This window comes from Engystomops pustulosus, chromosome 11 (genome assembly GCF_040894005.1).
Source record: "Engystomops pustulosus chromosome 11, aEngPut4.maternal, whole genome shotgun sequence".
NCBI classification, from domain to species: Eukaryota; Metazoa; Chordata; class Amphibia; order Anura; family Leptodactylidae; genus Engystomops; species Engystomops pustulosus.
This window is the reverse complement of record NC_092421.1, coordinates 18,902,457-18,925,416: the sequence shown is the minus strand read 5'-3', so window position 1 is coordinate 18,925,416 and position 22,960 is coordinate 18,902,457. Positions and strand designations below refer to the sequence as shown.

General features: G+C 45.9%; 1 protein-coding gene across 3 annotated transcripts in view; it reads right to left on the bottom strand.

The window, feature by feature from the left end:
• Positions 1-22,960, bottom strand: part of MINPP1 (multiple inositol-polyphosphate phosphatase 1) — a 39,893-nt gene that overhangs the window by 12,945 nt on the left and 3,988 nt on the right. For all 3 annotated transcript variants that reach the window (XM_072129254.1, XM_072129253.1, XM_072129255.1), the window contains exons 4-5: positions 21,852-21,952; positions 20,287-20,420 (exon numbers count right to left, since the gene is read on the bottom strand). In XM_072129254.1, coding sequence (XP_071985355.1) covers positions 20,287-20,420; positions 21,852-21,952 — 235 coding nt within the window. The remainder of the gene's footprint in view (positions 1-20,286; positions 20,421-21,851; positions 21,953-22,960) is intronic.

Here is a 22,960-nt window from a genome sequence, read left to right as displayed (position 1 = left end):
CCCCCAATACATAGCCAGTGCCCGCAGCCCCCAATACATAGCCAGTGCCCGCAGCCCCCAATACATAGCCAGTGCCCGCAGCCCCCAATACATAGCCAGTGCCCGCAGCCCCCAATACATAGCCAGTGCCCGCAGCCCCCAATACATAGCCAGTGCCCGCAGCCCCCAATACATAGCCAGTGCCCGCAGCCCCCAATACATAGCCAGTGCCCGCAGCCCCCAATACATAGCCAGTGCCCGCAGCCCCCAATACATAGCCAGTGCCCGCAGCCCCCAATACATAGCCAGTGCCCGCAGCCCCCAATACATAGCCAGTGCCCGCAGCCCCCAATACATAGCCAGTGCCCGCAGCCCCCAATACATAGCCAGTGCCCGCAGCCCCCAATACATAGCCAGTGCCCGCAGCCCCCAATACATAGCCAGTGCCCGCAGCCCCCAATACATAGCCAGTGCCCGCAGCCCCCAATACATAGCCAGTGCCCGCAGCCCCCAATACATAGCCAGTGCCCGCAGCCCCCAATACATAGCCAGTGCCCGCAGCCCCCAATACATAGCCAGTGCCCGCAGCCCCCAATACATAGCCAGTGCCCGCAGCCCCCAATACATAGCCAGTGCCCGCAGCCCCCAATACATAGCCAGTGCCCGCAGCCCCCAATACATAGCCAGTGCCCGCAGCCCCCAATACATAGCCAGTGCCCGCAGCCCCCAATACATAGCCAGTGCCCGCAGCCCCCAATACATAGCCAGTGCCCGCAGCCCCCAATACATAGCCAGTGCCCGCAGCCCCCAATACATAGCCAGTGCCCGCAGCCCCCAATACATAGCCAGTGCCCGCAGCCCCCAATACATAGCCAGTGCCCGCAGCCCCCAATACATAGCCAGTGCCCGCAGCCCCCAATACATAGCCAGTGCCCGCAGCCCCCAATACATAGCCAGTGCCCGCAGCCCCCAATACATAGCCAGTGCCCGCAGCCCCCAATACATAGCCAGTGCCCGCAGCCCCCAATACATAGCCAGTGCCCGCAGCCCCCAATACATAGCCAGTGCCCGCAGCCCCCAATACATAGCCAGTGCCCGCAGCCCCCAATACATAGCCAGTGCCCGCAGCCCCCAATACATAGCCAGTGCCCGCAGCCCCCAATACATAGCCAGTGCCCGCAGCCCCCAATACATAGCCAGTGCCCGCAGCCCCCAATACATAGCCAGTGCCCGCAGCCCCCAATACATAGCCAGTGCCCGCAGCCCCCAATACATAGCCAGTGCCCGCAGCCCCCAATACATAGCCAGTGCCCGCAGCCCCCAATACATAGCCAGTGCCCGCAGCCCCCAATACATAGCCAGTGCCCGCAGCCCCCAATACATAGCCAGTGCCCGCAGCCCCCAATACATAGCCAGTGCCCGCAGCCCCCAATACATAGCCAGTGCCCGCAGCCCCCAATACATAGCCAGTGCCCGCAGCCCCCAATACATAGCCAGTGCCCGCAGCCCCCAATACATAGCCAGTGCCCGCAGCCCCCAATACATAGCCAGTGCCCGCAGCCCCCAATACATAGCCAGTGCCCGCAGCCCCCAATACATAGCCAGTGCCCGCAGCCCCCAATACATAGCCAGTGCCCGCAGCCCCCAATACATAGCCAGTGCCCGCAGCCCCCAATACATAGCCAGTGCCCGCAGCCCCCAATACATAGCCAGTGCCCGCAGCCCCCAATACATAGCCAGTGCCCGCAGCCCCCAATACATAGCCAGTGCCCGCAGCCCCCAATACATAGCCAGTGCCCGCAGCCCCCAATACATAGCCAGTGCCCGCAGCCCCCAATACATAGCCAGTGCCCGCAGCCCCCAATACATAGCCAGTGCCCGCAGCCCCCAATACATAGCCAGTGCCCGCAGCCCCCAATACATAGCCAGTGCCCGCAGCCCCCAATACATAGCCAGTGCCCGCAGCCCCCAATACATAGCCAGTGCCCGCAGCCCCCAATACATAGCCAGTGCCCGCAGCCCCCAATACATAGCCAGTGCCCGCAGCCCCCAATACATAGCCAGTGCCCGCAGCCCCCAATACATAGCCAGTGCCCGCAGCCCCCAATACATAGCCAGTGCCCGCAGCCCCCAATACATAGCCAGTGCCCGCAGCCCCCAATACATAGCCAGTGCCCGCAGCCCCCAATACATAGCCAGTGCCCGCAGCCCCCAATACATAGCCAGTGCCCGCAGCCCCCAATACATAGCCAGTGCCCGCAGCCCCCAATACATAGCCAGTGCCCGCAGCCCCCAATACATAGCCAGTGCCCGCAGCCCCCAATACATAGCCAGTGCCCGCAGCCCCCAATACATAGCCAGTGCCCGCAGCCCCCAATACATAGCCAGTGCCCGCAGCCCCCAATACATAGCCAGTGCCCGCAGCCCCCAATACATAGCCAGTGCCCGCAGCCCCCAATACATAGCCAGTGCCCGCAGCCCCCAATACATAGCCAGTGCCCGCAGCCCCCAATACATAGCCAGTGCCCGCAGCCCCCAATACATAGCCAGTGCCCGCAGCCCCCAATACATAGCCAGTGCCCGCAGCCCCCAATACATAGCCAGTGCCCGCAGCCCCCAATACATAGCCAGTGCCCGCAGCCCCCAATACATAGCCAGTGCCCGCAGCCCCCAATACATAGCCAGTGCCCGCAGCCCCCAATACATAGCCAGTGCCCGCAGCCCCCAATACATAGCCAGTGCCCGCAGCCCCCAATACATAGCCAGTGCCCGCAGCCCCCAATACATAGCCAGTGCCCGCAGCCCCCAATACATAGCCAGTGCCCGCAGCCCCCAATACATAGCCAGTGCCCGCAGCCCCCAATACATAGCCAGTGCCCGCAGCCCCCAATACGTAGCCAGTGCCCGCAGCCCCCAATACGTAGCCAGTGCCCGCAGCCCCCAATACGTAGCCAGTGCCCGCAGCCCCCAATACGTAGCCAGTGCCCGCAGCCCCCAATACATAGCCAGTGCCCGCAGCCCCCAATACATAGCCAGTGCCCGCAGCCCCCAATACATAGCCAGTGCCCGCAGCCCCCAATACATAGCCAGTGCCTGCAGCCCCCAATATATAGCCAGTGCCTGCCCACTCCCCATATATAGCCAGTGCCTGCCCACTCCCCATATATAGCCAGTGCCTGCCCACTCCCCATATATAGCCAGTGCCTGCCCACTCCCCATATATAGCCAGCAGCCCCCTGGCCAGCCTAACCAAAAAAACTCTGTACTCACCACTTCCGATGCCCCCGCAGGTCCTCTTCTGTCTTCTCTTCAGCTCCAGCTCTGTCTTAGGCCCCCGCGTGGTCCCGTCACATACACCATGACGTCAGCTGCTTGCTGACATCAAAGTGTGTGCCGATGGCAGCTGCCATCATGCTGTGTGCCTGCAGCCCCCGATATATAGCCAGTGCCTGCAGCCCCCAATATATAGCCAGTGCCTGCAGCCCCCAATATATAGCCAGTGCCTGCAGCCCCCAATATATAGCCAGTGCCTGCAGCCCCCAATATATAGCCAGTGCCTGCAGCCCCCAATATATAGCCAGTGCCTGCAGCCCCCAATATATAGCCAGTGCCTGCAGCCCCCAATATATAGCCAGTGCCTGCAGCCCCCAATATATAGCCAGTGCCTGCAGCCCCCAATATATAGCCAGTGCCTGCAGCCCCCAATATATAGCCAGTGCCTGCAGCCCCCAATATATAGCCAGTGCCTGCAGCCCCCAATATATAGCCAGTGCCTGCAGCCCCCAATATATAGCCAGTGCCTGCAGCCCCCAATATATAGCCAGTGCCTGCAGCCCCCAATATATAGCCAGTGCCTGCAGCCCCCAATATATAGCCAGTGCCTGCAGCCCCCAATATATAGCCAGTGCCTGCAGCCCCCAATATATAGCCAGTGCCTGCAGCCCCCAATATATAGCCAGTGCCTGCAGCCCCCAATATATAGCCAGTGCCTGCAGCCCCCAATATATAGCCAGTGCCTGCAGCCCCCAATATATAGCCAGTGCCTGCAGCCCCCAATATATAGCCAGTGCCTGCAGCCCCCAATATATAGCCAGTGCCTGCAGCCCCCAATATATAGCCAGTGCCTGCAGCCCCCAATATATAGCCAGTGCCTGCAGCCCCCAATATATAGCCAGTGCCTGCAGCCCCCAATTTATAGCCAGTGCCTGCAGCCCCCAATATATAGCCAGTGCCTGCAGCCCCCAATATATAGCCAGTGCCTGCAGCCCCCAATATATAGCCAGTGCCTGCAGCCCCCAATATATAGCCAGTGCCTGCAGCCCCCAATATATAGCCAGTGCCTGCAGCCCCCAATATATAGCCAGTGCCTGCAGCCCCCAATATATAGCCAGTGCCTGCAGCCCCCAATATATAGCCAGTGCCTGCAGCCCCCAATATATAGCCAGTGCCTGCAGCCCCCAATATATAGCCAGTGCCTGCAGCCCCCAATATATAGCCAGTGCCTGCAGCCCCCAATATATAGCCAGTGCCTGCAGCCCCCAATATATAGCCAGTGCCTGCAGCCCCCAATATATAGCCTGTGCCTGCAGCCCCCAATATATAGCCAGTGCCTGCCCAGTGCCTGCCCACTCCCCATATATAGCCAGTGCCTGCCCACTCCCCATATATAGCCAGCAGCCCCCTGGCCAGCCTAACCAAAAAAACTCTGTACTCACCACTTCCGATGCCCCCGCAGGTCCTCTTCTGTCTTCTCTTCAGCTCTGTCTTAGGCCCCCGCGTGGTCCCGTCACATACACCATGACGTCAGCTGCTTGCTGACATCAAAGTGTGTGCCGATGGCAGCTGCCATCATGCTGTGTGCAACGCAGCCGAGGGACCCGAGAGCCGGAGCTGAAGACAGAAGAGGACCTGTGGGGGCGTCGGAAAGGTGAGTATAGAGGCTTTTTTTTCCATTGACTCGAGTCAGCACATTTTTTTTGTACTGAAAAACTCGGCTTATACTCGAGTATATGCGGTAAATAGAAAATAAATTTTCAGAGTTCATAGTATCATATTATATAAGTCTGGAAGGAGACGCAAGTCCATCAAGTCCAACCTTTAAGAATTAAATAAATGTTTTATCTCCATAACCTGTGATATTTTTTCTCTCCAGAAAGGTATCCAGGCCTCTCTTGAACATGTACATAGAGTCCGCCATAACAACCTCCTGCGGCAGAGAGTTCCATAGTCTCACTGCTCGTACAGTAAAGAACCTTTGTCTATGGTGATGGTAAAATCGCCTCTCCTCTAGGCGCAGAGGATGCCCCCTTGTCCTGGTCACAGGCCTAGGTATAAAAAGATCTTTGGAGAGATCCTTGTACTGTCCGCTCAGGTATTTGTACATTGCAATGAGGTCTCCCCTCAGTCGTCTTTTTTCTAAACTGAATAATCCCAAATTTTTTAATCTGTCAGTGTATTCTAGTTCCCCCATTCCCCTAATAATCCTGGTTGCTCTCCTCTGCACCCGTTCCAGCTCTACTATATCCTTTTTATACACTGGTGCCCAAAACTGTACACAATATTCCATGTGTGGTCTGACCAGGGATTTGTATAAGGGCAAAACTATGTCTTTATCATGAGAATCTATTCCTCTCTTGATACATCCCATTATTTTATTTGCTTTAGCAGCAGCCGCCTGGCTCTGGTCACTAAAATTAAGTTTGCCATCCACCAATACCCCCAAGTCCTTTTCAGCTTCAGTTTTACTAAGTAATTGACCGTTTAGAACATAATTATACTTTTTGTTTCCATGGCCCAAGTGCATAACTTTACATTTATCTACATTAAACCTCATCAACCAATGCTCTGCCCACTCCTCAAGCTTCCACAGATCCCTCTGTAATGCTAAACTATCGACCTCAGTATTTATAACTTTACACAGCTTAGTATCATCTGCAAATATTGAAACTTGACTGTGTAAACCCACTACAAGGTCATTAATAAAAATATTAAAAAGAAGTGGCCCCAATACTGACCCCTGTGGCACTCCACTGGTAACATCAACCCAATCTGAGAATGTGCCATTAATGACCACCCTCTGTTTTCTATCACTAAGCCAATTACTTACCCAATTACACAGATTTTCTCCTACTCCCAGCAGTCTCATTTTATATACCAACCTTTTATGTGGCACGGTGTCAAATGCCTTTGAAAAGTCCAGATATACAACATCCACAGCGTCCCCCAGATCCAGTCTGGAACTTACCTCCTCGTAGAAACCTATCAGATTAGTCTGACAGGACCGATCTCTCATAAACCCATGCTGACGCTGGGTTATAAGGTTGTGCACAGTGAGATACTCCAGGATAGCATCTCTAATAAACCCATCAAATATTTTCCCCACCACAGCAGTTAGACTCACGGGTCTGTAGTTTCCAGGATCGCTATTTGATCCTTTTTTGTATATTGGTACCACATTTGCTATGCGCCATTCCTGTGGAACATAACCAGTCCTCAGTGAATCTTCAAATATTAAAAATAAAGGTTTGTCTATCACCGTACATAATTCATGCAGAACCCGGGGGTGTATGCCATCTGGCCCCGGTGATTTATCTATCTTAGTGGTTGCGAGGCAGCGCCATACCTCTTCCTGGGTTAAACTGTTGACATTATAAAAAGAATTTACATTATTCCTCATTGTGTCTTCCACCAGGGGATTTTCCTGGGTAAAGACAGTTGAGAAGGCGACATTCAGTAGATTGGCCCTTTCCTCATCTCCTTCCACCATGACCCCCATGTTATTTCTAAGGGGACCCACACTCTCTGTTTTTAGTTTCTTATCATTTATATACTTGAAAAATAATTTGGGATTATTTTTGCTCTCCCTGGCAATATTTCTCTCAGTCTCTATTTTTGCGGCCTTTATCTGCTTTTTACAGGATTTATTTTTCTCTCTATAATCCTGTAATGCCTCATTCACAGGCTTTCCCATGCATTGCACAGGTATTGCAGGCAGCACTTCCTTTGTTCTACTCCGAGTCACACTTGTTACCAGCAATACAAACTCATCACACAAGCCAGGACCTGACTTTTCACAAGGCTATAAAGAGTGTGCTGTCAAGCGTTTTGGATAATCTCTTTACAAGTGGCTTTCATCACCTTTATCCATTTCTTTTCATATGTATCAAAGTTCATCAGCTCCAGGCAAATAACAATGTGACTCAGCCCTGGACAGACAACATGAAGCCACAAAAAGGCAGCTACATCAGCCAGTGTCACTGATATTATAGTACACATAGGGATCTGTTCACATGTCTATTGTTATACAGAACAAATAAAACGCCGATCGTGGTACGGTAGGCACATGGCGGTGCCAACAGACCTGACTAACTTCGTAGTAGAATTTTTTCGCTTTCTGCCAATGGGTTTGGCATTTTGGGGGGAATATGTGATAGCGGCTCCACAGAGACCCTTCTAATGCAGATCGATGTATACACCGCCTGGGTTCTCGTGTACCTTTGTAGGTGCAGATGTGTTAGGTTTCTGTAAAATCAAAGGATTTTCCATTTTCTTTGCAGTATTGTTTTGTAGTATAGTACAGCTGGACCATGCACTGTGGTGGCAACTAATGTGAAGACTATATTGGCTATAAGATTACAGCCGAAATCATTGTTGTGATATAAAATAAGCCTACAGTTCTTCTATACTTGGTCCAGAGTCAGAAAACTGCTACCGAGAATCAGCACAAAACACAACCCCGGCCTGCGGCTGTGTTCACACCTGGCGTTTGCATTGTGTTTTGAAACTTGATACAACAGCTAAGGAGGTTTGCCCAATGATATTGCTGTTAACATCTGCTGCTACGAAACGCAACATTAACTAAATGTAAACATATGTAATATTTCCTAGAATGAGTCCATCATATCATGATTTATTGTAATATCTCAGCCTTAGAGAAATCTATCTTTATCTAGAAGACTCATTCTCTCCAGTTGTGAGAAGCTTCTAGAAGCAGCTGTAAAATCCATGCGTTTCTATCAGTCATCTGAGGAACCACACATAAAGCAACAATGGGAATTAGCCAAGTAGCCTGGTAGTACTTTCTGGAACATCTAAACATATGTACAGGTAGTCCCCGGGTTACATACAAGAAGGTTCTTCAGTTGAATTTGTATGTAAGTCGGAACTATATACTTTATAATTGTAACCCCAGTCAAAATTTCTTTGGTCTCTGTGACAATTGGATTTTAAAAATGTTGGGTTGTCATAAGAACCAGGATTACCAAACAAAGCTTCATTACAGACGCCTGTGATAAATGTTATGGATGATTATTGTAGCCCAGGACTAAAGTACAATAAATTACCAACATCCAGAGGTCCGTTTGTAACTAGGGGTCATATGTAAGTTGGGTGTTCTTAAGTAGGGGAAAGCCGGTTTATAAACTATCAAAAAAACCATAAATTTATGGTGGTCACATGATCCCAGAACCTCGTAAGAATATTTATGATAATATTCTTGCATATATGTTAATACAGCTTGCAAATGTACATGCAAACGTTAATAGCAACGTAATTAAAGATCTGTCAGGTCAATTTCAGACCCTAAACCAACTACAGGACCTGTGGTTTAGGGTTCCAAAACGACCGTTACGAAATTTTTTAATTGGAAGAAAAACAATGAATTACTCTTACCGGTAATGTTGTTTCCTCAAGTCACGACGGCACCACCAGAGAGAGATAGGGATCCGCCCTCCAAGGACAGGAAACCTGAGCATAAAAAGAGGCTCCTCCTACTCCACCTCAGTTAGGTTACAGAGATTTTCTTGGAAGAGCCGTTTAGTTAGTAGACAAAACATATACACATATTCATTCGGCATATATATACACTCACCGGCCACTTTATTAGGTACACCATGCTAGTAACGGGTTGGACCCCCTTTTGCCTTCAGAACTGCCTCAATTTTTCGTGACATAGATTCAACAAGGTGCTGGAAGCTCCTCAGAGATTTTGCTCCATATTGACATGATGGCATCACACAGTTGCCGCAGATTTGTCGGCTGCACATCCATCATGCGAATCTCCCGTTCCACCACATCCCAAAGATGCTCTATTGGATTGAGATCTGGTGACTGCGGAGGCCATTTGTGTACAGTGACCTCATTGTCATGTTCAAGAAACCAGTCTGAGATGATTCCAGCTTTATGACATGGCGCATTATCCTGCTGAAAGTAGCCATCAGATGTTACAGGGTACATTGTGGTCATAAAGGGATGGACATGGTCAGCAACAATACTCAGGTAGGCTGTGGCGTTGTACCAAGGGGCCCAAAGAGTGCCAAGAAAATATTCCCCACACCATGACACCACCACCACCAGCCTGAACCGTTGATACAAGGCAGGATGGATCCATGCTTTCATGTTGTTGACGCCAAATTCTGACCCTACCATCCGAATGTCACAGCAGAAATCGAGACTCATCAGACCAGGCAACGTTTTTCCAATCTTCTACTGTCCAAATTCGATGAGCTTGTGCAAATTGTAGCCTCAGTTTCCTGTTCTTAGCTGAAAGGAGTGGCACCCGGTGTGGTCTTCTGCTGCTGTAGCCCATCTGCCTCAAAGTTCGACGTACTGTGCGTTCAGAGATGCTCTTCTGCCTACCTTGGTTGTAACGGGTGGCGATTTGAGTCACTGTTGCCTTTCTATCAGCTCGAACCAGTCCGCCCATTCTCCTCTGACCGCTGGCATCGACAAGGCATTTCCGCCCACAGAACTGCCGCTCACTGGATGTTTTTTCTTTTTCGGACCATTCTCTGTAAACCCTAGAGATGGTTGTGCGTGAAGATCCCAGTAGATCAGCAGTTTCTGAAATACTCAGACCAGCCCTTCTGGCACCAACAACCATGCCACGTTCAAAGGCATCACATCACCTTTCTTCCCCATACTGATGCTCGGTTTGAACTGCAGGAGATTGTCTTGACCATGTCTACATGCCTAAATGCACTGAGTTGCCGCCATGTGATTGGCTGATTAGAAATTAAGTGTTAACGAGCAGTTGGACAGGTGTACCTAATAAAGTGGCCGGTGAGTGTATATATCTATATCATGTCTTTTTTTTTTTTTTGCGACACCCGTGAACCAAAACCACACAAAAAAGTAACACCCGGGTGGGAATACCAGGTGCCGTCGTGACTTGAGGAAACAACATTACCTGTAAGAGTAATTCATTGTTTTCCCCTTCATCACGACGGCACCACCAGAGAGAAAGTGCAGAGAAAATACAAACAATTAGGGGGGGATAATAGAGGATAAGACTTTCCTTCCAAATGAAAGACAGGAAGAACCCATCACATCCACCCTATAGTGTTTCAGGAAAGTGTGCGGGGTAGACCAGGTGGCCGCCTGGCAAATTTGTTCCAGTGTAGCATCCCTACACTCGGCCCATGATGTAGCTAATGATCTAGTTGAATGAGCACGGATGCCGACCGGGACAGGAACTTCTGCAATCTCATAGGCCATCAGAATAGTCACTTTAATCCATCTAGCGATGGCTGTGGAAGATGCTTTATTCCCCTTATTCTTTCCTGAAAAGAAAATGAACAAGCTATCTGATTTCCTCCACCTAGAAGTGGCATCCAAATACTGTACAATACTCCTTCTAACATCAAGACAATGAAAAGCCCTCTCATTCTCTGTCTTGGGGTTACTACAGAATGATGGAAGGATGATGTCCTGAGATCTATGGAAATCGGATACTACCTTAGGCAGGAATCCTGGGTCTGGTCTAAGGATAACCCTGTCATCCAAGACTCTACAATATGGCTGTTTATAAGACAAAGCTGCCATTTCGCCTACCCTTCTGGCTGAGGTGATGGCTGTAAGAAAAAGTGAGAAGCTTTATAGAAATACTATCTAATGGTTCAAAGGGAGGGCCTGACAAAATCTTGAGGACCATAGACAAATCCCAGGGAGGCGAATTCTATCTGCTGCCCTAATAAATCTGGAAATCCAGGGATGTTTGGCTAACTCCTGAGCAAATAAGGCTCCTAGAGCTGATACCTGAACCTTAAGAGTAGCTGGCTTGAGACCCTTCTCTAGGCCTTTCTACAGGAACTCAAGAATCTTACTAACATTAGGCTGAGCCAACCGCTCTGGGTCCTGACCAGAGAAGGAAAAGTAAGCCTTCCAAATTCTATGATAGATCTTATATGTTACTGGTTTCCTACTCTTCTGTAGAGTGGAAATCACCTCACGAGACAATCCTTGCTTTTGGAGAATCATCCTCTCAATAGCCATGCCGTCAGATGCAGGGCTTTTATCTCTGGATGGAGGATCAGGCCCTGCGACAACAATTTCCTGGATTCCGGAAGCACCCAGGGATCGGCTACTGACAGCTCCCTTAGACTTGAGAACCATGCCCGATGAGGCCAAAAGGGAGCTATCAATATTACTTTTGCCCGGTGCGCGCTAATCACTCACCCCCGTTGCCGGCAGCCACAGGTTCCTACCAGCCCAGTTCCGACTGCGGTCCTGCACGCCGGAGGGAGGAAAACGCCACAACCTCATCCCCACACCGGAGGATAGAACTGATGGCGTCCCACACTCTTTTCATGGAGAAGGGTAAGTGAGACACCGCAGGGACACCTTCATCACGGTGTGCTCAGGTCTCCTTCCAAGGACAGGAAACCAAACTGAGGTGGAGTAGGAGGAGCCTCTTTTTATGCTCAGGTTTCCTGTCCTTGGAGGGCGGATCCCTATCTCTCTCTGGTGGTGCCGTCGTGATGAAGGGGAAAATAAACTTAAATACTTACCTTAATGTAAGTCTGATGAGAAACATCTGACTCGCTGTCAAGAGATCCTGCACCGGCGTCCCACTTGGCGAATCACGCAGGCGCTGAGGGACCGAGAAGATTATTACGTTTATTTTACTTTTACCCCAATGTTTAAAAATCATACAATTTGGGACACTAAACCAGCGATCCTTAACCCCTCAGTGCACTATGATGTACATGTACGTCAGGAAAAGCGGTCAATTGCCGCATCCCAAGGTACATATACGTTTCCGTGACGTAGCAATGTACGTCTCTGTGACGTAGCAGAGCCCGTGCGATCGCTGCGGGAGCTCCGCTGTATGTGACAGCTTGGCTTCCGCAGTAATAGCTGGGATGGCGATAATCACGATCCCGGCTGTTTAACACCATAGACACCGCGGTCATAGTGACCGCAGTGCCTATGGAGCAGGGCTGGGTACTCACCCGACTGCTTCCATGGCAGCCCAGGGGTCTTATGAAGGTCCCCGGGACTGCCAGCAGTAGGAGCCTGTGAGATTGTGCTCTGAGCACGATCTAACGCAGTGCCTGTCAGCCTATGCATTTTGCATATGCTGACTAGGTAATATGCAGCAATGCCTTAGTATTGCAGTATATTACAGTGAACAAGTGATCAAGTGAAAAAAAAGTGAAAAAAGTAAATAAAAAAAATAATAAATGAATAAAGCTCCATCACATATAAAAATCTAATTTTACATGAAAAAAAAAAAGTGAAAATCACCACAAAACACAACACATTGGGTATCACCACGTCCGTAACAAACCATAGAATAAAATGAAATTTATACTGAACCCGTATGGTGAACGCTATGAAATTTAAAAAAAAAACGCAAAAAAAATACAGTATTTTCGTATCCAACCTAAAAAAAAGATAATAAAAAGTTATCAAAAAGTAACATTTACCCTGACATGATACCAATAAAAAGCTTGTCCTGCAAAATACAAGCCCTAAAACAGCTCCATATATAAAAAAATAAATAAAAATGTTATGCCTTTTAGGACATGGCAATGTAAAAACACGTACATTTCTATATTCTGCAAAACAAGGTAACCATAAGAAAGCTATATAAATTGGGTATCGCTGTAATCGTGGTGACCTATAGTATACAGATAACATATTAATTTTAGGGTACAGTGAACGGCCTACAAAGAAAAAACTAAAAACCCTAAACCAAAATTAATGATTTTCTTGTCCCCACCAAGAAAGTTTATAAAATCTCATCAATTTGCTATTGAACCCCCCTGCACCTGAAAAACAGATCTCATCCTGGAAATAATAAGCCCCCATGTGTCCACATTACAAAAAAAAAACAAATAAGCATTTTATAGCCTGTAATATGTGGTAATGTAAGTCTGCTCTGAATGGCGCTCCTTCCCTTCTATGCCCTGCTGTGAGCCCGTAGAGCAGTTTGCTACCACATATGGGTATCGGCATACTCAGGAGAAATTGGGTATCAAACTTTATGGAGCTTTTTGTCATTTAATCCGTGGTAGAAATTTTAAGTTTTGGCCAAAATTAATGTATTGTCCAAAAAAATTACAAATTGTAAATTGTAATTTTGTTTTTGCCCCTGTTAAAAACCTCAAGAGTTAACAAACTTTATAAAGTTTGTTTCTCATACATTGAGAGGTGTAGTTTCTATAATGGGGTCATTTATGTGCTTTTACTAATATAATTTACTGTCGATTTGGCGATTTTCATAAAAATGTGAAAAACTGCACCCATATTTCTAAGCCCCTTAACAACCTAGTTAAATGAGAGGATGCATAAAAAGGCATCCCAACGTAAAGAGGACATTCAGGAAATGTTATTTATAAAGTTATTTGGGTGTTTGACAAATTTAGATTTTTTTCATAATTAAAAGCAAAAGATATAATCCGAATATTTCCACTAATTTCAAGTACAATGTGTGACGAGAAAAGAATCTCAAAATTACCTGGATATGTTAAAGCATTTGAAGGTCATCACCACTTATAGTGACACAGGGCAGATTTCAAAAATTGGGCGTGGTCCAGAAGCCCTAAAGTGGCTTGGTCCTTAAAGGAAATCTACCATTTTAAATTGGTCATTCTGACCTAAACATACCGTTACACAGCGCTAGGTAATCCAATGCTGGAGGTGGTCGTGATATGGCAGGGAAATCCCAGAAGTGCCGAATGGGGTCATATGCCTATTGATAAATCTATTTTTGATCGAAACAGCGGATTTCCCTGCCATATCACGACCACCTCCAGCATTGGATTACCTAGCGCTGTGTAACGGTATGTTTAGGTCAGAATGACCAATTTAAAATGGTAGGATTTCCTTTAAGGGGTTATAAGGACCTGTGGGTGGTTTAGTGTGCCAAATCACCCTGGAAGGTTCCATTAAAGCTAATTTCCTTGCAAAACACAATGTTAATGCCCTGTGTGAACGAAGCCTAAGGTTATATGCACATGAACATGTTTTTTTTATGTGCTCTTATTTTTAGCTCATGGCACATCGATATGTTAATTTCTTAAACGTGTATTTCACATATCCTTGAGCAGGCTGTAGAAAACACAGAGCAGGTCCTGTTCCTGCCCGTGCTTTCCCATAAAAATGTGGGAATGATTCCACAAGGTATATCTGCTGATCAGCTGCTATTAAACACCTTTAAGGAGTTGGGACGAGCGTGGGAGGACTTACAGATGACATGAGGAGATGGGTGTGTGAGGAGAGCTTACGGGCTGAGCCCACTTCATAAACAGGTGAGGGTTGTTGCATATTGCAGCATACCCCCACCACAAATACCCACGGTCAGTGCTTGCTCAGATTGTGGGTATTAACTCTTCCAATGTCGCCGACAAAGCTGCTGGCAGCATTTAAAAGACGGCAGCATGTGGGCAACGCTATCTTGGTTCTGATCGTCACTTCCCCTAACATCATCGGGAGGCAGGCATTCGGTTGCCATGACAGCCTTGGGTCTTCGTCAGACCGAAGGCTGCATGGTTTCTGAAGATTCGTTACAATGAGCCAGTGCCTCATTGGAATTTATATTGTGCGAAAATACTATATTCTGCAATACATTAGCATTGCAGTATATGGTAGGAACGATCAGACCATCGAGGGTTAATGCACCCTAGAGGGTCTAAAAAGCAGTAAAAAAAAAAGTTTCAAAAATAAAAAAATAAGTAAAAAAACCTTCAAAAAAAAGTTTAAATCACCCCCCCCCCCCTTTCCCTAGAACTGATATAAAACATATTAAACTGCAAAAATCACAGACACATAAGGTATCACTGCATCTATCAAAATATAAAAATGGTAGTAATGAAAACACCGGCCCATTTCGCAAAAAAAATGACAGCTAACACAGCTCCGTACACAAAGTATGAAAAAGTTATTAGGGTCAGAAGATTGCGATTTTTTTTTTTCGTACACATTTATTTAACTTTTGAAAAATGTATTAAAACGCAATAAAACTTGTATAAATTTGGTATCACCGCGATCGTACCGAACGAAAGAATAAAGCTGAGGTGTTATTTGGAGCGCAGAGTGAAAGTCGTCAAAATATTGAGGTACGTTTAGTCTAAAAAAAAAAAAAAAAAAATGAGAAGATTGGAATTTAAGAAAAATAAAATAATTTTTGTCAAAATCATTGGGTACAATAGAAAGCTGGAATAAAGCTGAGGGGGCACAACATTCGTGGAGGCTGCAGTAGGTAGGAAAACAGAGGAAGTGACACTTACATTAGGGGCTATGTATAATATGACAGCATGAGCAGCTAATATTTCCACTTCCTTTAAAGAAATGATGAAATGTATCTGTTATGTTTTTTTAGCTTTTTAACTTCCTTGAACTCTCCGCTTCTGTTTTCTCCCGTTTGATGCAGTTCAATAATTCACAAATCAATGAATGAAGCAACTCAAACACCATAGAAATGTGATAGAAGAAAGAATGTGTCTTCCCTCACCAAACCTGTATCACGGCTTTTCTACCTTTAGGCCATTCTAGTCCGGAGGACGTTATCTTAGTTTGCTAACGTCATACACAGCTCATCTTCTACACACATTAAGATTGGGACCAGACTGTTAAAAATTTTTGGCCAAAATAATATTTCAAATATTTGGAATTGTTGTATGCTGCTTTAACCAATTATTACCCAGAGAGGTAAGTGTCTTTCATGCCTTATACTGTATGTCAGAAAATTACATATAATTACATATACAGGCGGTCCCCTACTTAAGAACACCCGACTTACATACGACCCCTAGTTACATACGGACCTCTGGCAATTGGTAATTTACTGTACTTTAGTCCTAGGCTACAATGATCAGCTATAACAGTTATCACAGGTGTCTGTAATGAAGCTTTAGTGTTAATATTGATTCTTATGACAACCCAACATTTTTAAAATCCACTTGTCACAGAGACCAAAAAAGTTCTGTCTGGGATTACAATTATAAAATATACAGTTCCGACTTACATACAAATTCAACTTAAGAACAAACCTACAGACCCTATCTTGTATGTAACCCGGGGACTGCCTGTAAATGCCCTCGATGTGTTTGTTTTTTGGTTAATCCTAAAAGCAATATCCAAGTGCCCCATCAGAATTCACTCCCCCCCCCATATAATCCCAAATTGTGACACAAGGAACCCAATGGTTACTCGGAGTGAACATAAAAGACTATAGCACTTCACCAATGTGTGTATATTTGCGTAGTATAATAGACTGAGTGAGTGTGTGTGTGTACATACCTTATTCACGTATAACTATGTGCTTTGAACAGGAATCCTAAAGTGTCAGCCCTGGAGGCTTCTGTATATAGTTTCAGATTGCGTCAATGGATATTTCTATGACATGATCCGTGTGCTTTACTTAAAGGCTGCAATCTGCTTTCTTAAGGGATTACCTATATACCTAATATACAGAGCCGGTTATAGACAAAGTGGGGCCATGGGCAAAAATGAAATTGGGGCCCCGAGTCACATTAACTAAGGGGCTCCCTGTAGCACTTTGCAGTTACACACAGTAGTAGGTAAGTATCTATAATATGGGACTGTAGGAGAATTTTATAGGAGAGAGACAGATGAAAGGTAGATGGGTGATAGAAGAGAAGTATGAAAGAGGATACAGATTTATAGATACATGATAGATAAATGTATAAAAAGTAGATTAGATATAGAGAGCTACAGTCAAGGCCAAAAGTTTTGAGAATGATACAAATGTTAATTTGTACAAAGTCTACTGCATCAGGTTTTATAATGGCAATTTGCATATACTCCAGAATGTTATAAAGAGAGATCAGCTGGTGCTTGGCATCATTGTTTCTCTTCTGTTAACCATGGTTATCTCTAAAGTAACACGCACAGTCATCATTGCACTGCACAAAACTGGCCTAACAGGGAAGAGTATCGCAGCTAGAAAGATTGCACCTCAGTCACCAATCTATCGCATCATCAAGGAATTCAAGGAGAGTGGTTCCATTGTTGCCAAAAAGGCTCCAGGGCGCCCAAGAAAGACCAGCAAGTGCCAGGACGGTCTCTTAATAGAGTTTCAGCTTGGGAATGGGGCTCCCAGCAGTGCAGAGCTTGCTCAGGAATGGCAGCAGGCAGGTGTGAGTGCATATGCACGCACTGTGAGACTGCGGAGACTCTTGGAGCAAGTCCTGGTGTCAAGGAGGGCAGCAAAGAAGCCACTTCTCTCCAGAAAAACATCAGGGACAGACTGATATTCTGCAGAAGGTACAGGGAGTGGACTGCTGAGGACTGGGGTAAAGTCATTTTCTCTGATGAATCCCCTTTCCGATTGTTTGGAACATCTGGAAACAGCTTGTTGGGAGAAGACAAGGTGAGCGATCCCACCAGTCTTGTCTCATGCCAACTGTAAAGCATCCTGCAACCATTCATGTGTGGGGTTTCTTCTCAGCCAAGGGGATCGGCTCTCTCACAGTCTCGCCTAAAAACACCTCCATGAATAAAGAATGGGAGCAGAATGTCCTCCAAGAGCAACTTCTCCCAACCGTCCAAGAGCAGCAATGGTGATCAGCAATGCCTTTCCCAGCATGATGGAGCACCTTGCCATAAAGCAAAGGGGATAACTAAATGGCTCAGGGAACAAAATAGAGATTTTGGGTCCATGGCCTGGAAACTCCCCAGATCTTAATCCCATTGAGAACTTGTGGTCAATCATCAAGAGACGGGTGGACATACAAAAACCAACAAATTGTGACAATATGGAAGCATTGATTGTGCAGGAATGGACAGCGATCAGTCAGGATTTGGTCCAGAAGGTGATTGAGAGCTGCAAGGGAGAATTGCAGAGGTCCTGAAGAAGAAGGGTCAACACTGCAAATACTGACTCGCTGCAGTAACTCCTTCTCACTGCCAATAAAAGCTTTTGTTACTCATAATATGATTGCACTTGTATCTCTGTATGTGATAAGAGGGCAACACATCATGTGACAATATAATATTTGTGTCATTCTCAAAATTTATGGCCATGACTGTAGATAGTAGATTGATACAGTAGGAGAAATAGAAGATTGATTGATAGATGGATAGAAGTTATATAGATAAATAGGTAGACACAAAGCTAAATAAATAAATGGTGAGCTAGACAGATGTATAGATAGGAAATAGACAAAGGAGATGAATAACCAGACAGATAAATGATATACTGTATAGACATGAGATAGATGATAAGTATCATCACCCGGGCATTCAACCAAGGGGTGTTAAAGGAGCAATACATCCTCTGCCCACAAAAGTCCACATGCAGGGGGCCCTTGGCAAATGCCCAGTTGCTGACCCCTAACAACGGCCCTGCTTATACCACACCAAGACCCTTTTTGATGTCAGAGAGGATACTTAGTTTTCTATGGCATAGATACAGATTATTACAGCTGGATGCCAGAAATCTGTGATCCATCTATCCAGCTGTTATCCATCATTGGTTGCTAGATATGTGTATCAAAATGTCATCATTTGTGCCCGGCCCCAGCAGAAAAGTGCTGCCAAACGAAGGTGACATAGGTGATTACTTATGTAATTCCAGCATCAGTATGGGTTGCAGTATATAGGATCCTATATACAGTCTCAAGTCTAGAGAACTTCTATAGGTTGTAGACTTTGTGCTCCTGTTAGAAGTTCTATGTCAGTATCTGATGCTATCACAACTTCCCTGTGTGGTTAGCAATTATCTCCATAGTGCAGGCTTTTCTCAGCAATAGTTTCTGTTAAAGATGGCAATGGTGATAATAGAACAACTTGTGACAAGCAGTTATCATGTCAGCCCAACAAGAGAAGGAGACAGAAGATTCTGGCAGTGTAATGCACACAGAACACGCAAAGGAGTCTCCAAGTATGCAGAACTGGGCTAAGGAGGTGCTGCCACCGTGTGGTTAACAGGGGGTATTTATCCTTGTTACAGTTCTGTTATTTAATCAGCTGTTTTTTTTGTTTGTTATTTTGTTTGTTTTTATCAGTTACCAAAACGACGAGGGGACTACACAGGTAACAAATAATGGAAACAATTCCACCTGTTCTGTGTGTTCAACTACAAAATCCATCATGATTAACCAGGGACTATATATACTCGAGTATAAGCCCACCACAGTATAACTCGAGGCAACCAATTTAACTACAAAAAAATGGGAAAACCTATTGACTCGAGTACAAGCCAAGGATGGGAAAGAGTCCCCCTTTATGATTAAATAATATATTTAATACCCACCTCCGGGCCGCTTCTCCACGCATCTTCCGGCTTCCGGTCAGACCAAGCAGAGGCACATCTATGCTCTCTGTGCATGCGGGCAGAGAGAATAGATGTTCCTCTACCCGCTGGGGAGCTGGAAGAAGCGGAAAAAAGAAGAGCCATGGGGAGACAAGGGGTGAGCGCCGAAGGAGAGTACTAAAGATTTTTTATCTTACCAGAAAAAAAAAAAACTTCTGAAAATATCGGCTTATACTCAAATATCTACGGTACTCATAGATCCAGGCACTGTGGTGATGGTAATCCTCTTATATTTGTTATCCATGGCCTTTTTAAAATTATGGTAATGACCTTTGAGAGCTCTGGGGGCGTTATCAGTGCCCCTTCCTACAGCAGCTTCACAGGCTGTTAGACTGTCACCTCTCTCTGCCTGATGTAAACATTTTAGGTATTGCCGCATCCCTAAAGTCCTACTCTATCAAAATATTTTTAAAAAATGCATTCCCGGCGGTGAAATATAATGGAAAACAGCAACAAAGTGATCAAAAGTCACCAAAATGTTAGCAGTGAAAATGCAAAAGGTCCATAAACCGAAATATGAAGTTATTAGCGTCAGAATAGGACAAAATGAAGAAAAGAATTTTTTTTTTCAGTTTATAAAAATCTATTACGTCATAATATATCCTATATAAATTGGGTAGCTTCAAATCCTCCAAACCCAAAGTATACATTAGAATTGTCATGTGGAGAGCACAAATTGTGGAGGAATCTAAATAGTATTAGAAAGGACAAGATATCCTGCAGTGAAGCTGGAAACACGAAAATACCTTTTGCTTTCCGAGACGGCGTTGTCTAAGTGCTGGAAGATGTGTTGGAACAGGTTACAGCTGGAGCGGCTGTTGATATCATATCCATAGCCGCGCTTCCAGTATTGTTTCAGGTCATTGAGATATTCCAAGACCTGTTTAAAGAGAGAAATCAAACAAATGCAACCTGTATCAATTCCATGGAGCAGAGATGACTGCCATATAAATACAGCCGACATGTGTCTATATAATTCCTATTATTACCCCAGTCACTGGTTAATTAAACAGGACCCAAAAATTACCACCTTGGCAGCTGTAGTCCTAGCACAGTGATGGCTAACCTATGGCACTGGTGCCAGAGGTGGCACTCAGAGCCCTTTCTGTGGGCACTCAGGCCATCACCAGAGATGACTCCAGGTATCTTCCTGCAGTCCCAGACAGCCCAGGACTTGCTGTGCACAGAGCTATTTTAAAGTGACAGCTCTACCTGGGACTATTTTCTGCTTTATTGGTGTCATCAGGGGCTGGTATCAATGAAAACTGTGACAGAGGAGTGTAAATCACAAATTAAATTTCTGTGTTGGCACTTTGCGATAAATAAGCGGGTCTTTGTTGTAGTTTGGGCACTCGGTCTCCAAAAGGTTTGCCATCACTGTCCTAGCACTATAATTTATACTTTGGGCCCCAATTCACACCTGTGTTTGGATCTCAATGATTTTAGGGGACTTTTAATGGCTTATGTTTTTGCATCCAATCACCTTACGTCTGTTAGGCTTCGGATATTTTGCATTGCGCTGCAGCTTCTATCCAATTTTCCCCTTAAAGTAAACCTACCATCACGGATCTACCTACCTTTACTAGAAACAAGTCCTATACTTTTTAATTCAAAATCTTGAGTGGCCGATATCTTGATAAAAAGTTTATCTTGTACACATGCATATTTCATGAAGAGGCTACTGGGGCATAGAGTAGCCGTACCCTGGAGTAGCCGCGCCCTAAAGTGAAACTCCACACCCCAGTAGCCTCTTTGTAGCCCTCCTCCTACCTAATCTTCAGCGTGCAGCTCGCTGGAGCAGCGTACATGTCCGAGAAGCCGATGGGTATGCACATAGCACACGCTCATGGCTGCACGGCCTCGGCTCCAAACCTGGGACTACTGCGCATGTAGACTAGAAGATGGGGTAGGAGGGCTACAAAGAGGCTACTGGGGCATGGAGTTCTGCCCATGGCCCGGCTACTCCACGCCCGCAGTAGCCTCTTTACGTAATTTGCATATATACGAGATAAACTTTTTATCAAGTTATTGGCTACTCAAGATTTTGAAATAAAAAATATAGGACTTGTTCCTAGTAAAGGAACCTGCCATCGGATGTAGGTTTCCTTTAAGTAACGGATTAGGTGCATACAAACACCGAATGAAGCAATTAAGGCTCCATTGATATAACTGGACATTTTATCAGATCCGTTAGACTTACATTATTTTAGTTTCTGTGATACAAGATAACAGGAGGTCCAAATCCAGATGTGAACAGGACCTAATACAGCACAATATCAGTAACAATCTGATTATACTTCCTGGAACATACTTTGGCATCTTCCTCATCAAACAGCCGGCACCATGCAGAGTTTGCATCGTTGTTGATGGCCAATTCAAATGAGCAAGTAAAGAAAGCCACTTGTACTAAACCTGCAATGGAGAGATAGATACGGTAAATACCGTGACACATAAAGGTCAGGGAGAGCTGTATATTAGCGGCAAGCATCTGCAAAGCATAACGATTAGTCTAGTAAATCCTGAAAGGGCATCTCCACTTGGACAGATCACATCTGCTTTGTGGCATCTTCCGTCTGTAACTGACAAATGAATGGAGACCAGCGGCTGCGACAGATCCCACTGGCTTCTACCATGGTGTATGACGGCCATTTTTTTACTGTATGACTTTGTCTTAAATAAGAAGAAATGTGCAGTGGAGACTCCTGATGTAGATGTGACTCCAGTCTCATACAAGAAGCTATAGCTCACCATGCACCATGCATTGCTTAATTTCCTTTTAGTGTCCCCTCAATGGACTGTCCATGTAATGTACAAATGATATGGGCTTTCTAACTGATGCCCCTCTATTAAAGGAGTTGTCCCCAATTTAATTGCTATTGCCTACTAACAGGAAACTATCTGATAGATTGGGATTGGACTGCTGGGACCCTCACCCATCACAATAAAGGGGGTCTCGTTCTCAATAATTGAATGAAGTAGTAGCCATGCATGTGCGCCCTGCTGTCCCCAAGTACCAAGCACAGAGGGGGCATCTATGGCAAGCAGATTCACTGCCAGAGAGTGTGGAGCCATTGGGGGTCCCCGCAGTCAGGCCCTCACCAATCAGATTGTTATCCACTAATCACATAACAATGAACCTATGGACAACCATTTTAAGTCCACATTTCCTGATTTATAAACTGCTATGTAAAGGCGTTTTACAAAAATGTGCAGAACCCCCAGGGGTAAGAAAAAAGGAAACAAGCACATACTTACCCTACTCTGGCTCCCATGATACACCAGTACTTCTTATTTTTGGCTCTGTGTCCGACTGTTAGTGGTTAGGGGTCAAAGGACTTGCTTCATCCTAACATCGAATTCCACAGACATAAGAAGGCAAGTCCCTTTTCTGATGAGGCCACTTATTGTATGAACCCCAAA